General features: G+C 33.4%; 1 protein-coding gene across 2 annotated transcripts in view; it reads right to left on the bottom strand.

The window, feature by feature from the left end:
* LOC127712157 (clathrin heavy chain 1) overlaps positions 1-18,192 on the bottom strand; it is a 58,076-nt gene extending 39,884 nt beyond the window's left edge. For both annotated transcript variants that reach the window (XM_052218429.1, XM_052218428.1), the window contains exons 1-3: positions 18,011-18,192; positions 9,062-9,269; positions 8,369-8,518 (exon numbers count right to left, since the gene is read on the bottom strand). In XM_052218429.1, the coding sequence (XP_052074389.1) occupies positions 8,369-8,518; positions 9,062-9,269; positions 18,011-18,052 (400 nt within the window). In that variant the 5' untranslated portion in view covers positions 18,053-18,192. The remainder of the gene's footprint in view (positions 1-8,368; positions 8,519-9,061; positions 9,270-18,010) is intronic.
* Positions 18,193-19,498: the final 1,306 nt, after the last annotated feature.

Raw genomic sequence — 19,498 nt, forward strand, 5'->3', positions numbered from 1 at the left:
GCTTTATTATAAATTTCATAGATTATTTGAAAGCCGAAACACTAATGCTATTACCTATATAATCATACATCACATTTAACAAGAAATAGTGTTTTCCTCTATGGTATATTGGAAAGCAATCTCTGTTGGAGATATACAATACTAACATTTATAGGTAATTTATGGTAAGGTCTTTAATCTTGTTTGCAAATCTTCAATAGAAATAACAAAGACTTCCTAAATTTAGATTTTATTTGTTATACTTGTTGACTGAAAATAGTCACCTTTGATTTTACTACAGTGTTCCAGCTTGAATCCCAGGGCAGAAGGGTGCTAGTTGACCCAAAGGGCACTTTAGCACAATCATTCAGATTTTTAGGGCACTTGTGACAAGTAAAATGAATGCCAAAAATACCTATTCTGATAAATCCCTTCCTATAGGAATGTACCTATAAAATTAGGCAATATAAAGCATTTCAACAAATTAAACAATAGTGGGCTGTTAGCACATCCCCTGAAAACAAATTTCAATATTTCTAAGATAAGCTTGAGGCCATATTTAAAGCATATTTCTTGATATTATTTCTATGTTTTATCACATTTGATTTATTTAATCCTCACTAAACAAACTTAAATAAAGTTTTTCAAGTGTACATGCTGTACATAAACAATTTGTAAAATGGAGCAAATGTCCATACAACAAATATAGCTGACCTATTGCTTATAGTTTAAGAAAAACAGACTGAAACACATAAACTTAACACTGAGCAATGAACCGTGAAAATGAGGTCAAGGTCAAATAAAACCTGCGAGACTGACATGTACATCATAGAATATTTCCATACAACAAATATAGTTGACTTATTGCATATAGTATAAGAAAAAAGACCAAAACTCAAAAACTTAACTTTGACCACTGAACCATGAAAATGAGGTCAAAGTCAGATGACACCTGCCAGTTGGACATGTACACCTTACAATCATTCCATACACCAAATATAGAAGACCTATTGCATAAAGTATAAGAAAAACGGACCAAAACACAAAAACTAAACTATAACCACTGAACCATGAAAATGAGGTCAAGGTCAGATGACACCTGCCAGCTAGACATGTACACCTTACAATCATTCCATACACCAAATATAGTAGACCTATTGCATACAGTATAAGAAAAACAGACCAAAACACAAAAACTTAACTTTAACCACTGAACCATGAAAATGAGGTCAAGGTCAGATGACACCTGCCAGTTGGACATGTACACCTTACAGTCCTTCCATACACCGAATATACTAGACCTATTGCTTATAGTATCTGAGATATGGACTTGATCACCAAAACTTAACCTTGTTCACTAATCCATGAAATGAGGTCGAGGTCAAGTGAAAACTGTCTGACAGGCATGAGGACCTTGCAAGGTACGCACATACCAAATATAGTTATCCTATTACTTATAATAAGAGAGAATTTAACATTACAAAAAATCTTAACTTTTTTTTCAAGTAGTCACTGAACCATGAAAATGAGGTCAAGGACATTGGACATGTGACTGACGGAAACTTCGTAACATGAGGCATCCATATACAAAGTATGAAGCATCCAGGTCTTCCACCTTCTAAAATATAAAGCTTTTAAGAACTAGCTAACGCCGCCGCCGCCGGATCACTATCCCTATGTCGAACTTTCTGCGACAAAAGTCTCTGGCTCGACAAATAAGTAAGTACATGTTTAGATTCAGCATATCAAAGAACCCCAAGAATTCAATTTTTGTTAAAATCAAACTAAGTTTAATTTTGGACCCTTTGGACCTTAATGTAGACCAATTTGAAAACGGGACCAAAAATTAAGAATCTAAATACATGGTTAGATTCGGCACATCAAAGAACCCCAATAGTTCAATTTTTGATGAAATCAAACAACGTTTAATTATGGACCCTTTTGGCCCCTAATTCCTAAACTGTTGGGACCAAAACTCCCAAAATCAATCCCAACCTTCCTTTTGTGGTCATAAACCTTGTGTTTAAATTTCATAGATTTCTATTTACTTATACTAAAGTTATTGTGCAAAAACCAAGAAAAATGCTTATTTGGGCCCTTTTTTAGCCCCTAATTCCTAAACTGTTGGGACCAAAACTCCCAAAATCAATCCCAACCTTCCTTTTGTGGTCATAAACCTTGTGTTAAAATTTCATAGATTTCTATTTATTTATACTAGAGTTATTGTGTGAAAACCAAAAAAAATGCTTATTGGGCCCTTTTTTGGCCCCTAATTCCTAAACTGTTGGGACCAAAACTCCCAAAATCAATCCCAACCTTCCTTTTGTGGTCATAAACCTTGTGTTTAAATTTCATAGATTTCTATTAACTTATACTAAAGTTATAGTGCGAAAACCAAATGTCTTTGGACGACAAGGACGCCAACGTCATACCAATATACGACCGCAAAAATTTGCAATCGTATAAAAATACCAAAGGTTTATTGGTGTCATTGGTACATGTAAAGGTTTGTCAAATCAACCTAATTCTTTCTGGTTAATGACATATTCCCTACTGTCCATGTATAATGATCCTTCATGTAACAGTATAATGATATGAAATTTGATATAAAAAACTTAAACCAATTTTTCTTAAATTGACCTTTAATGCCAGGAGGTTGTTGTTCTTCTGTAACTGAACCGGCATGCAATATATGCAAATAAGTTTCCGATGATTCTGATTAGTCAGTGGACTTATATAGACATCAATATGCATATGCTCAACTTATACTGATTAATTACTAAGGTGCATCAATATTTAAGCTGAGATATTCCCACAACTCAATATCGAAATCATACTTACTCAAGCATGAAAAATAGGTAAAAATAGGTTGTGTTGACCTATTTTTGACATACAAGGACAGTCTTATAACATGCTATTAATGTACAAAAAAACCTTTGTACATGTATGCTATCTTTCTCATGGATTACAAAATTTGAGTAGGGATAAGCACAGATATCCAATAATCCTCTCAAATTTGTATGGTGAAATAAAAAGTAAGCATATAGTAAATCTATCAAAGCATTTTGGTCAAGATTGCCCTTCATCCAACTATCAAATTCATATTGCAAGGGATGGAAGCCAATGCACAATGCTAAAATTAGAAAAAAAAATTTCCCACCACAAGAGTACCATCATGCATATTTACCTTGGCCTTTACAAAAATGAATGCAGAAATTATCATAATCAGATATATTTCTTCCATTATACACAAAATACAATATGAACTAAAACAAAATAATTTTTTTCATAGTTGACCTAGCTGACATGTTAAAACATTTGTTGTACACTTCATAACTGTTTTAAATTTTGTTTTATGTCGTTGCTCAAGTCTACATTTGCACAATAATAACATATATACTGCAATTGTGCTATTTGCCCAGTCAAATTGCATTGACCGTATATTCATTTGTGATATACAGTCACTGACCATATATCGCCTTTTTTATGACATAGACAATGTGTTTCCGTAGAGTTTTATTTATGACGTCAATAAGCAATACAGGTTCGCGGAAATTTTACGTCGTCCGCTACAAATTAAATAAACTGCTTCGCTGAGCGCAGCTAGATACGCCCGCAGAGGTCCAACCCTGAACAGTTGGGGCAAAAATGGACACAATATTCAAGCTTGATTCAGGTCTGAATTTGGATTATAATTAAATATTTGACATATTATAGGTTTCTGAATAAATGTAGTCAAAGAACTTGAAATTGGTTATATGAATTGAATTTATATTCAATTAAAGATTTCTTGCTGTTGTGCAATACTTAGTAAATCTGTTGTCAGACTATAAACAAATAAAGTTCAAATAATTCTCAATGTCATATTAGAAATTTATGAAAATAAAAAGGGAGCTTACATCAATAGATATAAACAATTCACCAAAGTTTCATGAGAATTGGTGACAGCATTTTTGAGTTATTGTCCGAAAACTGGAAAATCACCCCTTTTTTTAATGAATAAAACCCCATAACTCAGAAATGTAAAATGTAAAATTTATAAAATTCTAAAGGGAGCTTACATCAATACATACAAACAATTCACCAAAGTTTCATAAGAATTGCTGAAAGCATTTTTGAGTTTTTGTCCGAAAACTGGAAAATCCCCCCTTTTTTTATGAAGAAAACCCTGTAACTCGGAAACATAAAATCTAAAATTTATAAAAATTGAAAGGGATCTCATGTCAATCGATATAAACAATTCACCACAATTTCTTGCAAGTTGGTGAAAGCATTCTTGACTTATTGTCCGAAAACTGGAAAATCCCCCTTTTTTAATGAATAAAACCCCATAACTCAGAAACGTAAAATCTAAATATTATAAAAAAGGAAAGGGAGCTCACGTCAATAGATTTAAACAATTCACCAAAGTTTTATGCAAATTAATTAAAGCATTTTTGAGTTAATGTCCAACATGTTGACGACGGACGGACAGAGGTATACCATAATACGTCCCGTAAACGGGCGTATAAAAATGATGGTTTTTATCCTAAATATTTCATTTGGAACAGTTATACTCGACTCAAAACAGGATAGAAATGCTCGGCACAGCCTCGCTTTCTACCTGTTTCTTAGATTTGTACAAATAAAATTTATATTTCGAGACAATGTATGGTTATTCTATATATCTCTTATATAATCTGTGTTAATAGTATAAGATAGACACATAATAACACACCAAGGAAACTCGATAATCACCCTAAAATGTACATCAAGCAAGTACCTTATGTATGGCAAATATAGAGGATCAACACGAGGTGTTGTGGTTTCCTTAGTATCTATGACATCTTTTGGTTTCTTGGTTTGTTTCCATAATCATGTAAATAAGTGAGAGTGAAAATTTCACATAAATAAAGAAGATGTGTTATGATTGCCAATGAGACAACACTCCACTGGAAACCAAATGATGTAAAACTTCACCATACACCGATATGTTAAGAACGTGCAAGATTTAAAGTTAATAAATGTGGATAGTGTCCACATGTGGACACAGATGATGCCCCCGCTTGCATATCATATATTAATAAAGGGACATATCTGAAGAACGGTAAAAGTGACGCTACCCAAAAATTTTGTGGTAATAAGCATTGTGTGTAAGTCTCATAACATTTGGTTGAGGCTAACTTAAGTAGAGAACAGAAACTAATAAAATGCTCCGCAGGGCGCAGCTTGATACGACCGCAGAGGTCGAAACCCTGAACAGTTGGGGCAAGTATGGACACAACATTCAAGCTTGATACAGCTCTGAATTTGGATTGTGATTAAATATTTGACAAAGCATAGGTTTCTGACACAGAATGAATGTGGTCTAAGAACTTTAAAATTTTAAATTGGACATTCACCTATTATGGTCAAATATCCAAAATCTAAATACATGGTTAGATTCAGCATATCAAAGAACCCCAAGAATTCAATTTTTGATGAAATCAAACAAAGTTTAATTTTGGACCCTTTTGACCTCAATGTGGACAAAGTTGATAACCGGGCCCAAAAATCAAAAATCTAAATACATGGTTAGATTCAGCATATCAAAGAACCCCATATATTCAATTTTTGTTGAAATCAAACAAAGTTTAATTTTGGACCCCGATTTGGACCAACTTGAAAACTGGGCCCATAATCAAAACTCTAAATACATGTTTAGATTCAGCATATCAAAGAACCCTAAGAATTCAATTTTTGTTAAAATCAAATTTAGTTTAATTTTGGACCCTTTGGACCTTAATGTAGACCAATTTGAAAACGGAACCAAAAATTAAGAATCTAAATACACGGTTAGATTCGGCATATCAAAGAACCCCAATAATTCAATTTTTGATGAAATCAAACAAAGTTTAATTTTGGACCCTTTGGACCTCAATGTGGACCAATCTAAAAACGGGGCCCAAAATCCAAATCCACGGTTAGATTCAGCATATTAAAGAACCCCAAGAATTCAAGAATAAAACCCCATTGAAATTGGTCAAGAAATAAGCAATTTATACGAAGTATCTTCTTTTGCACAATACTGTGCAATCGAATATTTCTTGCTATTGCGCAATACTGCACAATTGACAATTTCTTGCTATTGCGCAATATTGGCTATTGGATATTTCTTGCTATTGCGCAATACTGTGCAATTGAAGATTTCTTGCTATTGCGCAATACTGTGCAAATGAAGATTTCTTGCTATTGTGCAATACTGTGCAATTGAAAATTTCTTGCTATTGCACAATACTTATTATATAATAATTTACACATCCTGTTTGGTGTGTATCTCCTACCATATCATTATTATTTGCTTTTAAATATAAATCAGAAATAACCAACTTAAAATGGAAAATTTTAAAAGAAAAAAAAAAGGAAAAAAAGAAAAAAAAGGAAACCCCCCCCCCCAAATTTTTTTTAACCCCCTCATGATTCATCACTCCCAAACTCAATCCCAGCCTTCCCTTTGTGGTATGGTACCTTGCAGTACAATTTCAGAGAGATCCATACACTTGAACACAAGTTATTGTCTGGAAACTAGAAAAATGTGTTTTTTGGCCCCTTTTTGGCCCCCCAATTCCTAAATGTTTTGGGCAATTACCCCCAAACTCAATTCCAGCTTTCCCTTTGTGATATGGAACCTTGTAGTACAATTTCAGAAAGATCCAAACACTTACACACAAGTTATTATCATGAAACTAGAAAAATGCTTGTTTTTTGCCCCTTTTTTGGCCCCTAATTCCTAAAATTTTAAGGCAATTACCCCCAAAATCAATCCCAGCATTCCCTGTGTGATATGGAACCTTGTGGTACAATTTCAGAGAGATCCATACACTTGAACACAAGTTATTGTCTGGAAACTTGAAACATGCTTATTTTTGGCCCCTTTTTGGCCCCTTATTCCTAAACGTTTTGGGCAATTACCCCCAAAATCAATCTCAGCATTCCCTTTGTGATATGGAACCTTGAGGTACAATGTCAGAGAGATCCATACACTAACACACAAGTTATGTCTGGAAGTTACAAAAATGCTTATTTTTGGCCTCTAATTCCTTAACTGTTGGTACCCTTACCCCCAAATTCAATCCTAACCTTCCTTTTGTGGTATTGAACCTTATGGTAAAATTTCATAGAGATCCATTCACTTAAACTAAAGTTAGAGTGCGAAAACCAATGTGTCTTCGGACGACGCCAGACGACGACGCCAACGTCATACCAATATATATTCAGCAATTTTTCTATCTGTAAACATGTATAACTCTAGAACCGTTGTGTATAAGTTTTATAACATTTGGTTGAGACAAACTAAAGATAGAGAACGCAAACGAAAAATTCAGCAATTTTTATGTTTATAAAGGGACACAACTCATGAATGGTAAAAGTGTCGCCACCAAATTTCGTATTTAATCTTTATTATGTAGTAATAAGCATTGTGTATAAGTTTCATAACATTTGGTTGAGGCAAACTAAAGTTAGAAAATGGAAACAAAAAATTTGTACTTGATCTTAGTTTTGTGGTAATGAATATTGTGTATAGGTTTCATAATGTTTGGTTGGGGCAAACTTAAGTTACAGAATGGAAACTAAAAATTTTGCAATCTTTCGATTTATAAAGGGGCATAACTCAATAATGGTTAAAGTGACACTACCCAAATTCAACTTGATCTGTATTTTATCAGTGGAAGTCAAAATTAAACATTGCATTGTATAAAGCATTGATTGTAGTTGATTCAACTATAATCATGGACAAAGGAAGATAACTCCAATTTTAAAAATATTTGATATTTAGAAGAAATTAAAAATTTTGCAATTTTTCCATTTATAAAGGGGCATAACTCTAGAACGGTTAAAGTGACGCCACCAAAATTCAAACTTGATCTGTGTTTTGTGGTAATAAGCATTGTGTATAAGTTTCAAAACATTTGGTTGAGGCAAACTTAAGTTAGAGAACGGAAACTAAAAATTTTGCAATTTTTCCATCTATAAAGGGGCATAACTCTAGAACGGTTAAAGTGACGCCACCAAAATTCAAACTTGATCTGTGTTTTGTGGTAATAAGCATTGTGTATAAGTTTCATAACATTTGGTTGAGGCAAACTCAAGTTAGAGAACCAATTATGGGACGTACGGATGGACGTACGTACAGACGGACAAGGGTAAAACTTAATGCCCCCACCGCTACTGCGGGGGCATAATTAACATTTCATTAAAAAGCAACTGCACCGCAGTAGAAACATTGATAGATTGTGTTAATATATTACTCCCATGAATTTATCAACAAACTAGAAGATCTTTCCTCAATCCCAGAATTCTCCTTTAAAAATTAAATCTATAGACAAATAACTCTTTGTGTTCAACCTATAACATTTTAAAAGAAAATTACCTTCCATGCCCCAATGATAACAAGCTACATCTGTTACCAAGGCAACTGTATTTACAGTAATCCATTTCCAGAAAACAACTTCCTCTGTCATGGTGTGGGACTTCATTTTACTCTTCATTTCGATGTTAAAAATCTGTAAGGTCTTTCCAGCTATAAAATGACAAATCACAAATTATCAGACATATCAGACACACTTCACAAAAAAAAAGCCAAACTGTTAACAAAATTGGACAAATTTGCTGTGGGTCAGACAAATATTGGCCATTCACTGGTTTCAAATGTCTGGTAACAACAATGTTTGATCCCATATTCAGGTGCCAAAAATTAAAAAAAATTTCAATATCAGTTTTGTAGCCAGTCATCTGGATTAAACCTCAAATATTGTATCTACTAACTTTTTCTGTTTAAATTTACTATTTTGTGTGTTGTGATTTTCATTTCCCCCAAAAATGGCCGATATATCAGATACAGAGTTAAAATCTGAACCAGTATCAGAGAAAACAGGTTAATTTTCCATATTTTACAAATATTTTTTTACAATTCCAACTTTTGACAACTTACACAGATGTAATATGACATTTCAAATCTGTTCTAAAAACCTTTTAACAAGTTTTGAATCCCTATTTCTATTAAATACATATTGTTGCAATCAAGAAAACAATCATGTTAAACTTATTCACACCCTTTATTTACCTTTGAGTGCAATAACTTTGCTAGCAGGGTTCATGATGGCAGAGTCTGCTGAGATGGGTCTTCTTATAGGATTAGAAGAATCATTCATATCAATGATGACAACTTGGGCAGTTTCTCCCACTTTCTCTCGAATACAAATAAATTTGTCAGACTCCATGGTAAGGGTACTGAACCCAATATTTGCAGCATTGATTCCAACATTTTGGAGCTACAAAACAGAAGAATTCTACAATTACAGTGACTATAATTTATAAAGAGTTGTAAAAGATCAGAAATTATTGTAATTACTTTATTCATGAGAAAAGATGAAAATTATTCCATTCTATTCTTTATTCTATAAGTCTATTTAAACAAGTACAAAAGGTGCAGCTGTCCTTGTTTCAGAAGTAAGTTATCCACAACTACACGTTTTACTTATTTGACCTAATAGTCTAGTACATCTACATATGTACAGTGTACATTGTACCCTAAAATCCACCAACAAGTTAACCACAAATGTCAATATAGTTCAGTTTATCAGTAGTGTATGCAATCAATTTCATGATAAGTAGTTTCAGTGATAGATGTTTCAAAAAGTAAAACCCTTTTTTATCTGAAAATTAATTACAACAACCTTCAACTCTGATCATTATTCATGAAATGCAAAGGTATTGAGATAACAAATGAGAGAGATAAAGTACAGAATCCATACTCCTCAAACAAACTGGCTGATTAGCTCTATTTATCATATTAACTAACTATGAACATTGCTAAGAAAAGTAAAGTGACATGATACATGGACAGTTTTTTTGTAATCTTTTCAACAGAATTTAATTTCTATTTACAGTACATTTTTAACTAGTAGTCTACAGTATAAAATAAAGAGATGTGGTATAATTACCAATGAGACAACTATCTAAAAGGGTCCAAATGAAGTAGTTTTAAGCAACTATATATACAATGATATAGGTCACTGTACAGCCTTCAACAACAAGTAAAACCAATATCGTATAGTCAGCTATAACACTAACAGGCCCAACATGACAAATTGCTATTGGCCCAAATTTTATTTATATGACTATGGTCTACATCTGCATCTGTATCATTTCAATGTCAGATGCTACATGTATATTGGTTTTTGTAGATCAATATATTCAGATTCTAATCAATCAGTTGAAATTGTCTTTTATAAATATGAAATGATATTAAAAATTCCCAAGAACAAACACTGAAAATAAAACTTTAATGCAACATAAATGATTCATTGATTTACAAAGCTTCACACTTGACTTAACACAGCTTTTTTTTAAACAATAATGATTTCAAGATATTTGTTTCAGTGAAACCATGTGATGAGATGTGGTACTTTTTGTATCAAATAAAGGAATAGGAATTCTGTGTGAAAACAATTTATACTATTTTTTTACTGATCCTCTCCTATAACAAATAAAAAATCCAAGATTTTTTCTATTTTCATTTCTAATGTCCTAGAATAAAAAGTATGAATTATCTATCAGTTATTTATTGGATTGTTCAGATTATGTCCAAACAAATAGTAAAACCAACAATAAAATTAAAGTAATTGTACAGAACTGGTCATCAACTGATTATTTAAGAGTGGCATGATACAGAACTATTGGTTTTATTGATCTCCAGTTTGCTACCATAAAATATTCTATATATTGATTTAAGGATGGTATTATCTGTGTACAAGTGTATTTTGTTTCCAATATAAATTGAGTAAAATATGCTTTCTAAAGTGAGCTGGAAAAAATCTGTTCATGTCTTGTCAAATCAATCAGTATTTTAAAAGACACAATCAATTGAATGTGGTGAAATATTTATAAGTTATGCATAACAATTAAAATCATTCAAAGAATATCGTATATGACATAAAAATGTTCATGCCCTGAATATAAAACCTTAAAAGGTATTTTTACTGCCCTCTTCTCTTCTGAGAACTAAATTAAAGACCATCATTGGAAAGAACTTATTTCCACCTCATAAAGGTCGAAACACATACACATGTATGTTCTACAGTTGTTCGCTGTCAATACTGAAAATATTGACTTAATGAACATTACAAATCATGTATTGAACTATTCCACATTTTGTAGTCAAAACCATAATATTTAAAATACTTAAAGTGTCAAAAGACAATAATTTGTCCTAGTATTGTCATTGCAACTACATATATCACATGTATATCAACTTCATAGGAATAGGTAAATAGTTTTTTGAACACAAAAGGGTTTGGAATAATAATTAATAGATTAATGCATGAATCTCTAAAAAATGTCAATCTTTATTAACAACAGTCCCAGGCCTCATCTCTGAAGATTATGAAACTGTTATAATATAAATGTTGAAAGGACAGCTAATTAACACTTTTTCTTTCCTTTAATGGGGCATTAGCTACGAGGAGTTGTCAACACCAACAGGTCTGTTGTTTTTTTCATGAAGTCTGCAAATGGTCAAGATGCTGATCAAGATTTTAAAAATTCAAACTTAATAAGGGGTTTTGGGGGAGTTGCAGATATAAAATGGTAACCCATGATAAAGTAATGGCAAAGTTCATGATTTATTAAGGGAAACTTAAAAAGTAATTTGGATAAAAAAAAAACAAGAATGCATGTGTTGTCATGCAACATGTAAGTAATAGTTCCTGGGAAAAGTGTGAAGAAAATATTTGTTGGACAAACAGACGGACAAGGTATTTGCAATAGAAAACCCACGTCTAGAGTAGACAGGGATTGAGCTGTGCTTTGCCAATGTCTTAAAATGGGACTTTTAATTTGATCTGGATACAGCTGCAGTCTATATTTCTTTTCTGTAGCCACTATTTTCCCCATGTCTAAATTTTCATAACTACTGTAATGATAATAAAATCAATATCAGAGACCAAATACAGGCAATACATGTACAAAGTTATATGCCGTCTGCAAGCATGTGCCAACAACAGAGATCCCTTTATTTTTATCAAAATATTCCTTTCTGATTTCCAAAGGAGTTGAAATGACATATCAAATTATTAGTTGTCGCATACTTATGTAACAATGAACACCCTGTCCCAGCAAAACAAACTAGGTCTTTGTCATCACGTTTGGGTTACCTGTCAGGTAGGAAAGCGAAATGTGTCTCCGTTGGCCATTCCAGTATATTTTGTCACTTGGAATATCGATCTTTTGATTTTCTTTACCATTAGGATGAAATACGAGAATCCTGAACACTATTTTGACAGAATCAATTCAACATTTGATTTGAATATCATTTGACCATCATAGCGTTTAAATCTCTAACACTCAGATCATGCCACCCAAAAAATTAAGTTAACTTGAAAAGGACAAACAAACACAGTCTTTTGGATCACATGCAATTTCCAAGGATACTGGAAATTGAGTCTGAAAGACCTGGTATTGACACAGCTATGTCTAGAAATGACTAGAAACTTCCAAACCAGATGGTTACACAGTGGCGGATCAAGAACTTTTCATAAGGGGGGCTGCTCCAGTCATGCTTCAGTGATTCCCTATATAATCAACCAAATTTTTCCCACAAAAGGGCCCCCCCCCCCCCCCCTGGATCCGCCTATGTTACAGTTATATCCATGGCTATTGTATGATGGTAAAACTAAATTTATGTATTGCCAGTGGTACAAACATCGTAACCTTGAAATATGTTCACAAGTGTAACAAATAACTTAAGAACTTCCACCATAACTAGGCATATGGAGACAACATGTACAGACCACCAATTAACAATGGTACCAAAAGTAAATTATTGAGATAATAAAAAATGCACCCAGGAAATTGCTTCTTTAGCCTCTCCAAAACCCATAAAACCACATTTACCCCCATTCAGGGTTTCCCCTGGCGGTCGCCATTTTCTCATTTTGCGAAAAAAGTAAAAATTGTGATGAAAGACTTATAAACAGTTCAGTTTTGTACATCTTGATTATTTTTTTCTGGTTTCTAGGGTTTTTCCCCTGATCAGACAATACAGTCGAAACCTCGTTATGTCGAAGTCAAAGACATCGAACAAAAGTATTCGACATATCTGAGATCAAGTGTGTTCTATGAAATACGGAACTATAAAGCTTACTGGACTTAACCGAGTATTCGAATCAACTAAGTTCGACTCATCAGAGGTAAATATGCATTGACCAAACAGGAATTTTACCAGGACCAAGAAGTTACTTCAGTTCATCAAGGTTTGACCGTATTGGGATTTCACCTTGAACTGTGTTCCCATAAGTCAAATATGATGATTTTTAAAGTATCTTTAAAAAAGTTAAATGTTTATTGATGAGTGTTTATTTATTATAATGTAGATTTAAATAAAATGCTTCGCTGAGCGCAGCCTGATACAACCCCAGAGGTCGAACCCTGAACAGTTGGGGCAAATTTGGATATAATATTCAAGCTTGATACTGAAATTTTTGCAGTCGTATAAAAATAAAAATGAAGTGGACAGCAATGCTTCAAACTGAATTTTTATTGTTAGCAAGAAGGAAAGTTTTAAATGAAAAATATGTTTATTTTAGTTGGTGATAAAAAAAAACCTGAAATTGGCGAAAAAATATTGTTTTGGTGAAAGAGGTGGTGAAAAAGAAAATTGACCCAGGGGAAACCCTGTCCTTATTCCCTTTTAGCTTGAAAATTCAATTCTAGGGAAATCCCTGCAATAATCACTAGTACAGGTTAATTTAATTATGGTTTGGAATTCAATTTCCTTTGATTTTAAAACAATTTAAATGTCAATGATATACTCTAATTATATCATTGTTGTGTAAACAAATCTGAAAGACTAAAACATGCGTGTTTTCTTCCGGTTTCAATGTAAACAAACTTTGATGTTCTGCTGTGCTTGAGAAAGAAAGACTTTTAGTGACAGATTAATAGTGAGGAAAGAAAATTTAATTTAAAGATTTTGAAATTTCATATGTATGAATCAACTTCATATGAAGGCACAACAATATTTGATACATGTCTGAATAAAATGCTCCGCTGGGGCGCAGCTTGATATGACCGCAGAGGTCGAACCCTGAACAGTTGGGGCAAGTATGGACACAACAGTGTTCTCCCCAGGATTTTTTTAAGGCGCAAAATTCAAGAGCGCGTAACTCTTTTTTTTAGAGTGAACGTTTGTGATCTGAAGCAATAAGTCATAAATTATGACATGCAATATGAATTATAATGCTTTGTGTTATGTGTTGTTTAATGCAGAGTATTAATGAATTACAAGGATATATATATGAAATAAATTGATTTTAAACACAAAAGTTATTTATATTCAGTCAATTAAAGAAGTCAAAATATAAATATTCATCTCTACTCTCTGCTCCTTCTAGGGATATTGTTTCAAGATAGTGTTATTTTGTTGGACAGTCTGTTCCTTAACTTTGTCTTTATCCTCTTCAGGGTTAAAAATTAAACCCCCACTCACAATAACTTTTGCTTATACCCCCTTTAACATTTCTAAGCCATGAAAACTCAGTCATGCAGCCACTTGTCATTGAAACCAGAAACATGGTGCTTGCTTTTATCAATTGCTAAAACTTGAGCTTGGTTGGGATTAGGAGAAGCAATGAAATCTGCTTATACTGACAGTGTAGACAGAGGTGTATTCCCCTTTTCATTAGAAGTCATTGGTGTGAAAAAAACGTCTACTTCCATCATCTACCTTTTGCTTATAATTCACCCCTTTGTTATTTACAGAGAACATGTTCATTCAGAATTAATAAAATCGAATATGGTTAAGATATTTGGTATACAACTTTTTAAAACTATTTTTTTTTTTATAAATGAACAGCTGACCAGTTTCCGTAGTTTCACATTACGCTTCCGTGCGTATTATTGTTTAATCCTATCTTTGGCAGATAGATATAAACGAAACTTTACAAATTCGTTTAAGTTAAAACCATTGAAATTATTTACCAGTGACATTATACAGAAGCTGCGGCGATTCTATACCCGTGTTTATTGTCACATATTTCCCGACGCACGGATTCACGATCGATGTTCAATGATCATTTTATTTCTACAAATATGAGTTTCAGACGAATTTACCTTGCAAGCAACATTTTTTCACTTTCTATTAAAGTAAATCACTCCTCGTTATCTTTAATCAAACTTTATTTTAATTTTTTCAACTACTAATACTTTCATTCATAGTTTTCATCGTAAATATCTTTAGCAATGTGTTCAAATTTATCATGTGTATTCAACACGTTCATTGGTCGTGTTAAAATAGATTCTTCTTCTAGACCAATGAAAAAATTCGTTATATAAATGGTCAAGTGATCACGCACACGATGCGTAAATACAATGTATTTGCGATCTATTTCTTCAATTTCTGCACTGAAGTTTTTAAAATTTTTAATTTTCTTCAAAAAATATCTATCTTCTTGATGATCATTTACGCTATTACCTGATAACATAGTCCGATTAGGCTGAGATAAGCGTGGCTCAGGTAAAACTAATTATCAGTTATTGCGTAACACTGACCGACCCATCAGCGGTGATCAGTAACTTGACAATTTTAACCAACATTTATAATGCAAATGTGAAAATTAACACGCTGCAGGATCAAGTATTAAGGGACAGTGGTCAATTAAGACGCTGCGGGATCTACAAAAATATTATGAAGGCGCTGCGGCACCGCAGCGTCATATCGGCCTGGGGAGAACACTGCTGACAACATTCAAGCTTGATACAGCACTGAATTTGGATTGTAATTAAATATTTGACACAGCATAGGTTTCTGACACAGAATGAATGTGGTCTTAGAACTTAAAAATTTTTAATTTACCTATTCAAACCATATCATTATTATTTGCTTTTATATATAAATCAGAAATAACCAATTTAAAATGGAAAATTTTAAAGAAAAAAAAAGGAAAAATCCCCCCCCCAAATTTTTTGAACCCCCTTATGATTCATCTTCCCCAAACTCAATCCCAGCCTTCCCTTTGTGGTATGGTACTATGTAGTACAATTTCAGAGAGATCCATACACCTGAACACAAGTTATTGTCTGGAAACTAGAAAAATGCTTGTTTTTTTGCCCCTTTTTGGCCCCAAATTCCTAAACGTTTAGGGCAATTACCCCCAAACTCAAACCCAGCTTTCCCTTTGAGATATGGAACATTGTAGTACAATTTCATAAAGATCCATACACTTACACACAAGTTATTGTCCTGAAACTAGAAAAATGCTTGTTTTTTTGCCCCTGATTCCTAAAATTTTGAGGCAATTACCCCCAAAATCAAAAAAGTTATTGTCTTGAAACTAGAAAAATGCTTATTTTTGGCCCCTTATCCCTAAACGTTTTGGACAATTACCCCCAAACTCAATTCCAGCTTTCCTTTTGTGATATGGAACCTTGTAATACAATTTCATAAACATCCATACACTTCCACACAAGTTATCGTCATGAAACTAGAAAGCTGCTTGTTTTTTGCCCCTTTTTGGCCCCTAATTCCTAAAATTTGGAGGCAATTACCCCCAAAATCAATCCCAGCTTTCCCTTTGTGATATGGAACCTTGTGGTACAATGTCAGAGAGATCCATACACTTACACACTAGTTATTGTCATGAAACTAGAAAAATGCTTGTTTTTTGCCCCTTTTTGGCCCCTAATTCCTAAAATTTGGAGGCAATTACCCCCAAAATCAATCCCAGCATTCCCTTTGTAATATGGAACCTTGTGGTACAATGTCAGAGAGATCCATACACTAACACACAAGCTATGTCTGGAGGTTACAAAAATGCTTATTTTTGGCCCCTTTTTTACCCTAATTCCTTAACTGTTAGTACCATAACCCCCGATATCAATCCCCACCTTCCTTTTGTGGTATTGAACCTTGTGGTTAAATTTCATAGAGATCCATTCACTTAAACTAAAGTTAGAGAGCGAAAACCAGTGTCTTCGGACGACGTCGACAACGTCTTACCAATATACGACCGCAAAATTTTTTTGCGTTCGTATAATAAGGAGATGTGGTATGATTGCCAATGAGACAACTATTCACCAAAATTCAAATGAAGTGGATGTAAGCAAGTATAGGCATCCGTACAAACTTCAACAATGAGAAAAACCCATACATATGGTCGGCTATAAAAGGCCTGACATGAATAATATTAAACAATTTAATTGAGAAAACTAATTGAATTAGGATGATAATTACGGGATGAGTAGACCTAAGTAGTGCAGTCGAAGAATTCTTATAAAACTTAAAAGCTGTAGTTAACTGATTGTATGTTTGCCTATGCCAATGATTTTGAACTGTAGTTAACTTGTGTGGTTATGCTAGACTGCAACATACAGTGTACATGTAACAAGACCTGTTCGGTGTCGCACAGTGTACACTGAATTATGTCATGTATGTTGCAATCAAAACAATGAAGTTTTTGAGATTATTAAGAACATAATGATCCCCTCTCCACTTGTTGATTACTTGTAAAAAACTGTCAACAGTTCTCTAGTCTTAAACTTTAAGATTGGCCTGGCTTGTTGCACATTTGTTATTTGGTAAATGATTGGAATGACTCATACTAACATTTAGAAATCATGGTAAAGCTCTGGTTGGGGGCGTTCCGAGCAACGCTAATTTTACAGTAGAACTATTAAAGCAAGAAACTTCCTGTATCTATTGTAAATGAGATTTTTTTTTAAATTCATGAACAGAGTTATCTTTGCATAAAAAGGTGATTTACGACGGTCCAAAAAAACATGTTTATTTCCGGTTTTTCATGCCAAATCATCAACTGCTAAAAAGACTCTATTTCTAAATAGAAGCGGCGCATAAATTATTTTTTGATACACAAAAAAACTATCTTAATAGATGTGTCTTTCGCAATGATAAATGTAAACAATAACATAAAACCAGCTGTCAAAATAGCAAATTATTGTCTTGACGAGGGGCGTGAGTTCAGCATGTTACCGGTACGGCTAGCGTTTATTTACGCACCTGCAAATGCTCCTGGAATCTGATGGGCAGCTGTTGTGTCATTTTAATATCCAACCAGTCCTGGTTAAACTTTTGCTTCACGAAATGTAATAAAAAGGAATAATGACCGGTTCACCGGTACTTCTCTGGCTGACCGTAGTGTCTTTTACTGTTCAAGATGGCGGATCCCAGCGTAAGAATACAATCCGTCGCTTATCGTACCAAAAATATTAGTATCAACCATCAATATCAATATCTAGAAAATATTTATTCCTCTCGAAAATAACAAAATAAGATAGAAATTTTCATAAACTATTACTGTTGAATTTGAAAACACTATTATCATTGAAAACTATAGTGGGACTATATTGCATACGTATTGGAAAACCTATTAACCGTGCAATAATTCATTCATAGAGAATACTTCCGTGTCATGAATGACGTCAAAGGTCAAAGTTGTCCAATAATCACATGATCACACATTGTGAGAGTCTAGTCGAAACTTATTTTCTCTAGAATTTCTTAGAATTTGTTTAGACCCAGTTTCGGATCCGCCAAACAAGACAAAATTTGGATTGGTATAATGTCTGGATTAACCATAAATGTAGCTCCATAAAGGGGGGGACGCCCCCTACCCTGAATCCGCCTCCGAGACCAAATTAAGATATAATCATCAACATGATCAAGTTTTAACTAACATATAATAACTTACGTACCTATTTTATTTTTGTGTTGTTTTCAATTTTTTACATCACTGGGTCGATACCTCTGCTGGTAGACTATCAGTCCCCGAGGGTATCATCAGTTCAGTAGTCAGTACTTCGATCGGTACTGACATGATTTATAACAAACTTTTCTAAAATTGTCCGTTTATAAATTTTGAAATTATAAAGAAACTAAGATTTCAACTCCCTCAGGCAAAGTTGACCTTAGATGAATTTGGCTATTTGTTTTAGGTATTTTTGTAATATAGCTCTTTAACTGTTTCGGTACTTATACATCCCTCGGATTTCAAATGTTTGGCATTGAGCATTCCTGGTGAAGGTAAATCCAGAAAAGCGCTTCGGACGCATGAAATTATTAAACGTGTTGTTTTCAATTTTTTACTGCACCCGATCTAATGAATTCTGAAAAATTATTTGTTATAAAATGTAATATCAAAAATAGGAAAAAAATTCCACAACGGCATGCCATATATTGATTATATTGTCATATCAGAAATTTGTCCAAGACGGAACGTAAATACAGATGTTTATAATACTATCTTACATGGGATTTCAACAGAACTTAACTTTAAAATCATCAAACAAACGGATGCTTTGTTTCCAGAGGCGGCGATCTTGTGTCTACTTACTATCACCAGAGACATATATATTGTATTATATGTCTCTGCTATCACCGTGATGGCATACACCTTACTAATCAGGGTACAATTCAGCTACTTAGAAACATTAACAGGGTTGTAAACATCTTCATCCGCACAAATAGTTCTCAGTCCAATAATGAAGA

Source organism: Mytilus californianus, unplaced genomic scaffold (genome assembly GCF_021869535.1).
Source record: "Mytilus californianus isolate M0D057914Y unplaced genomic scaffold, xbMytCali1.0.p SCAF_8, whole genome shotgun sequence".
NCBI classification, from domain to species: domain Eukaryota; kingdom Metazoa; phylum Mollusca; class Bivalvia; order Mytilida; family Mytilidae; genus Mytilus; species Mytilus californianus.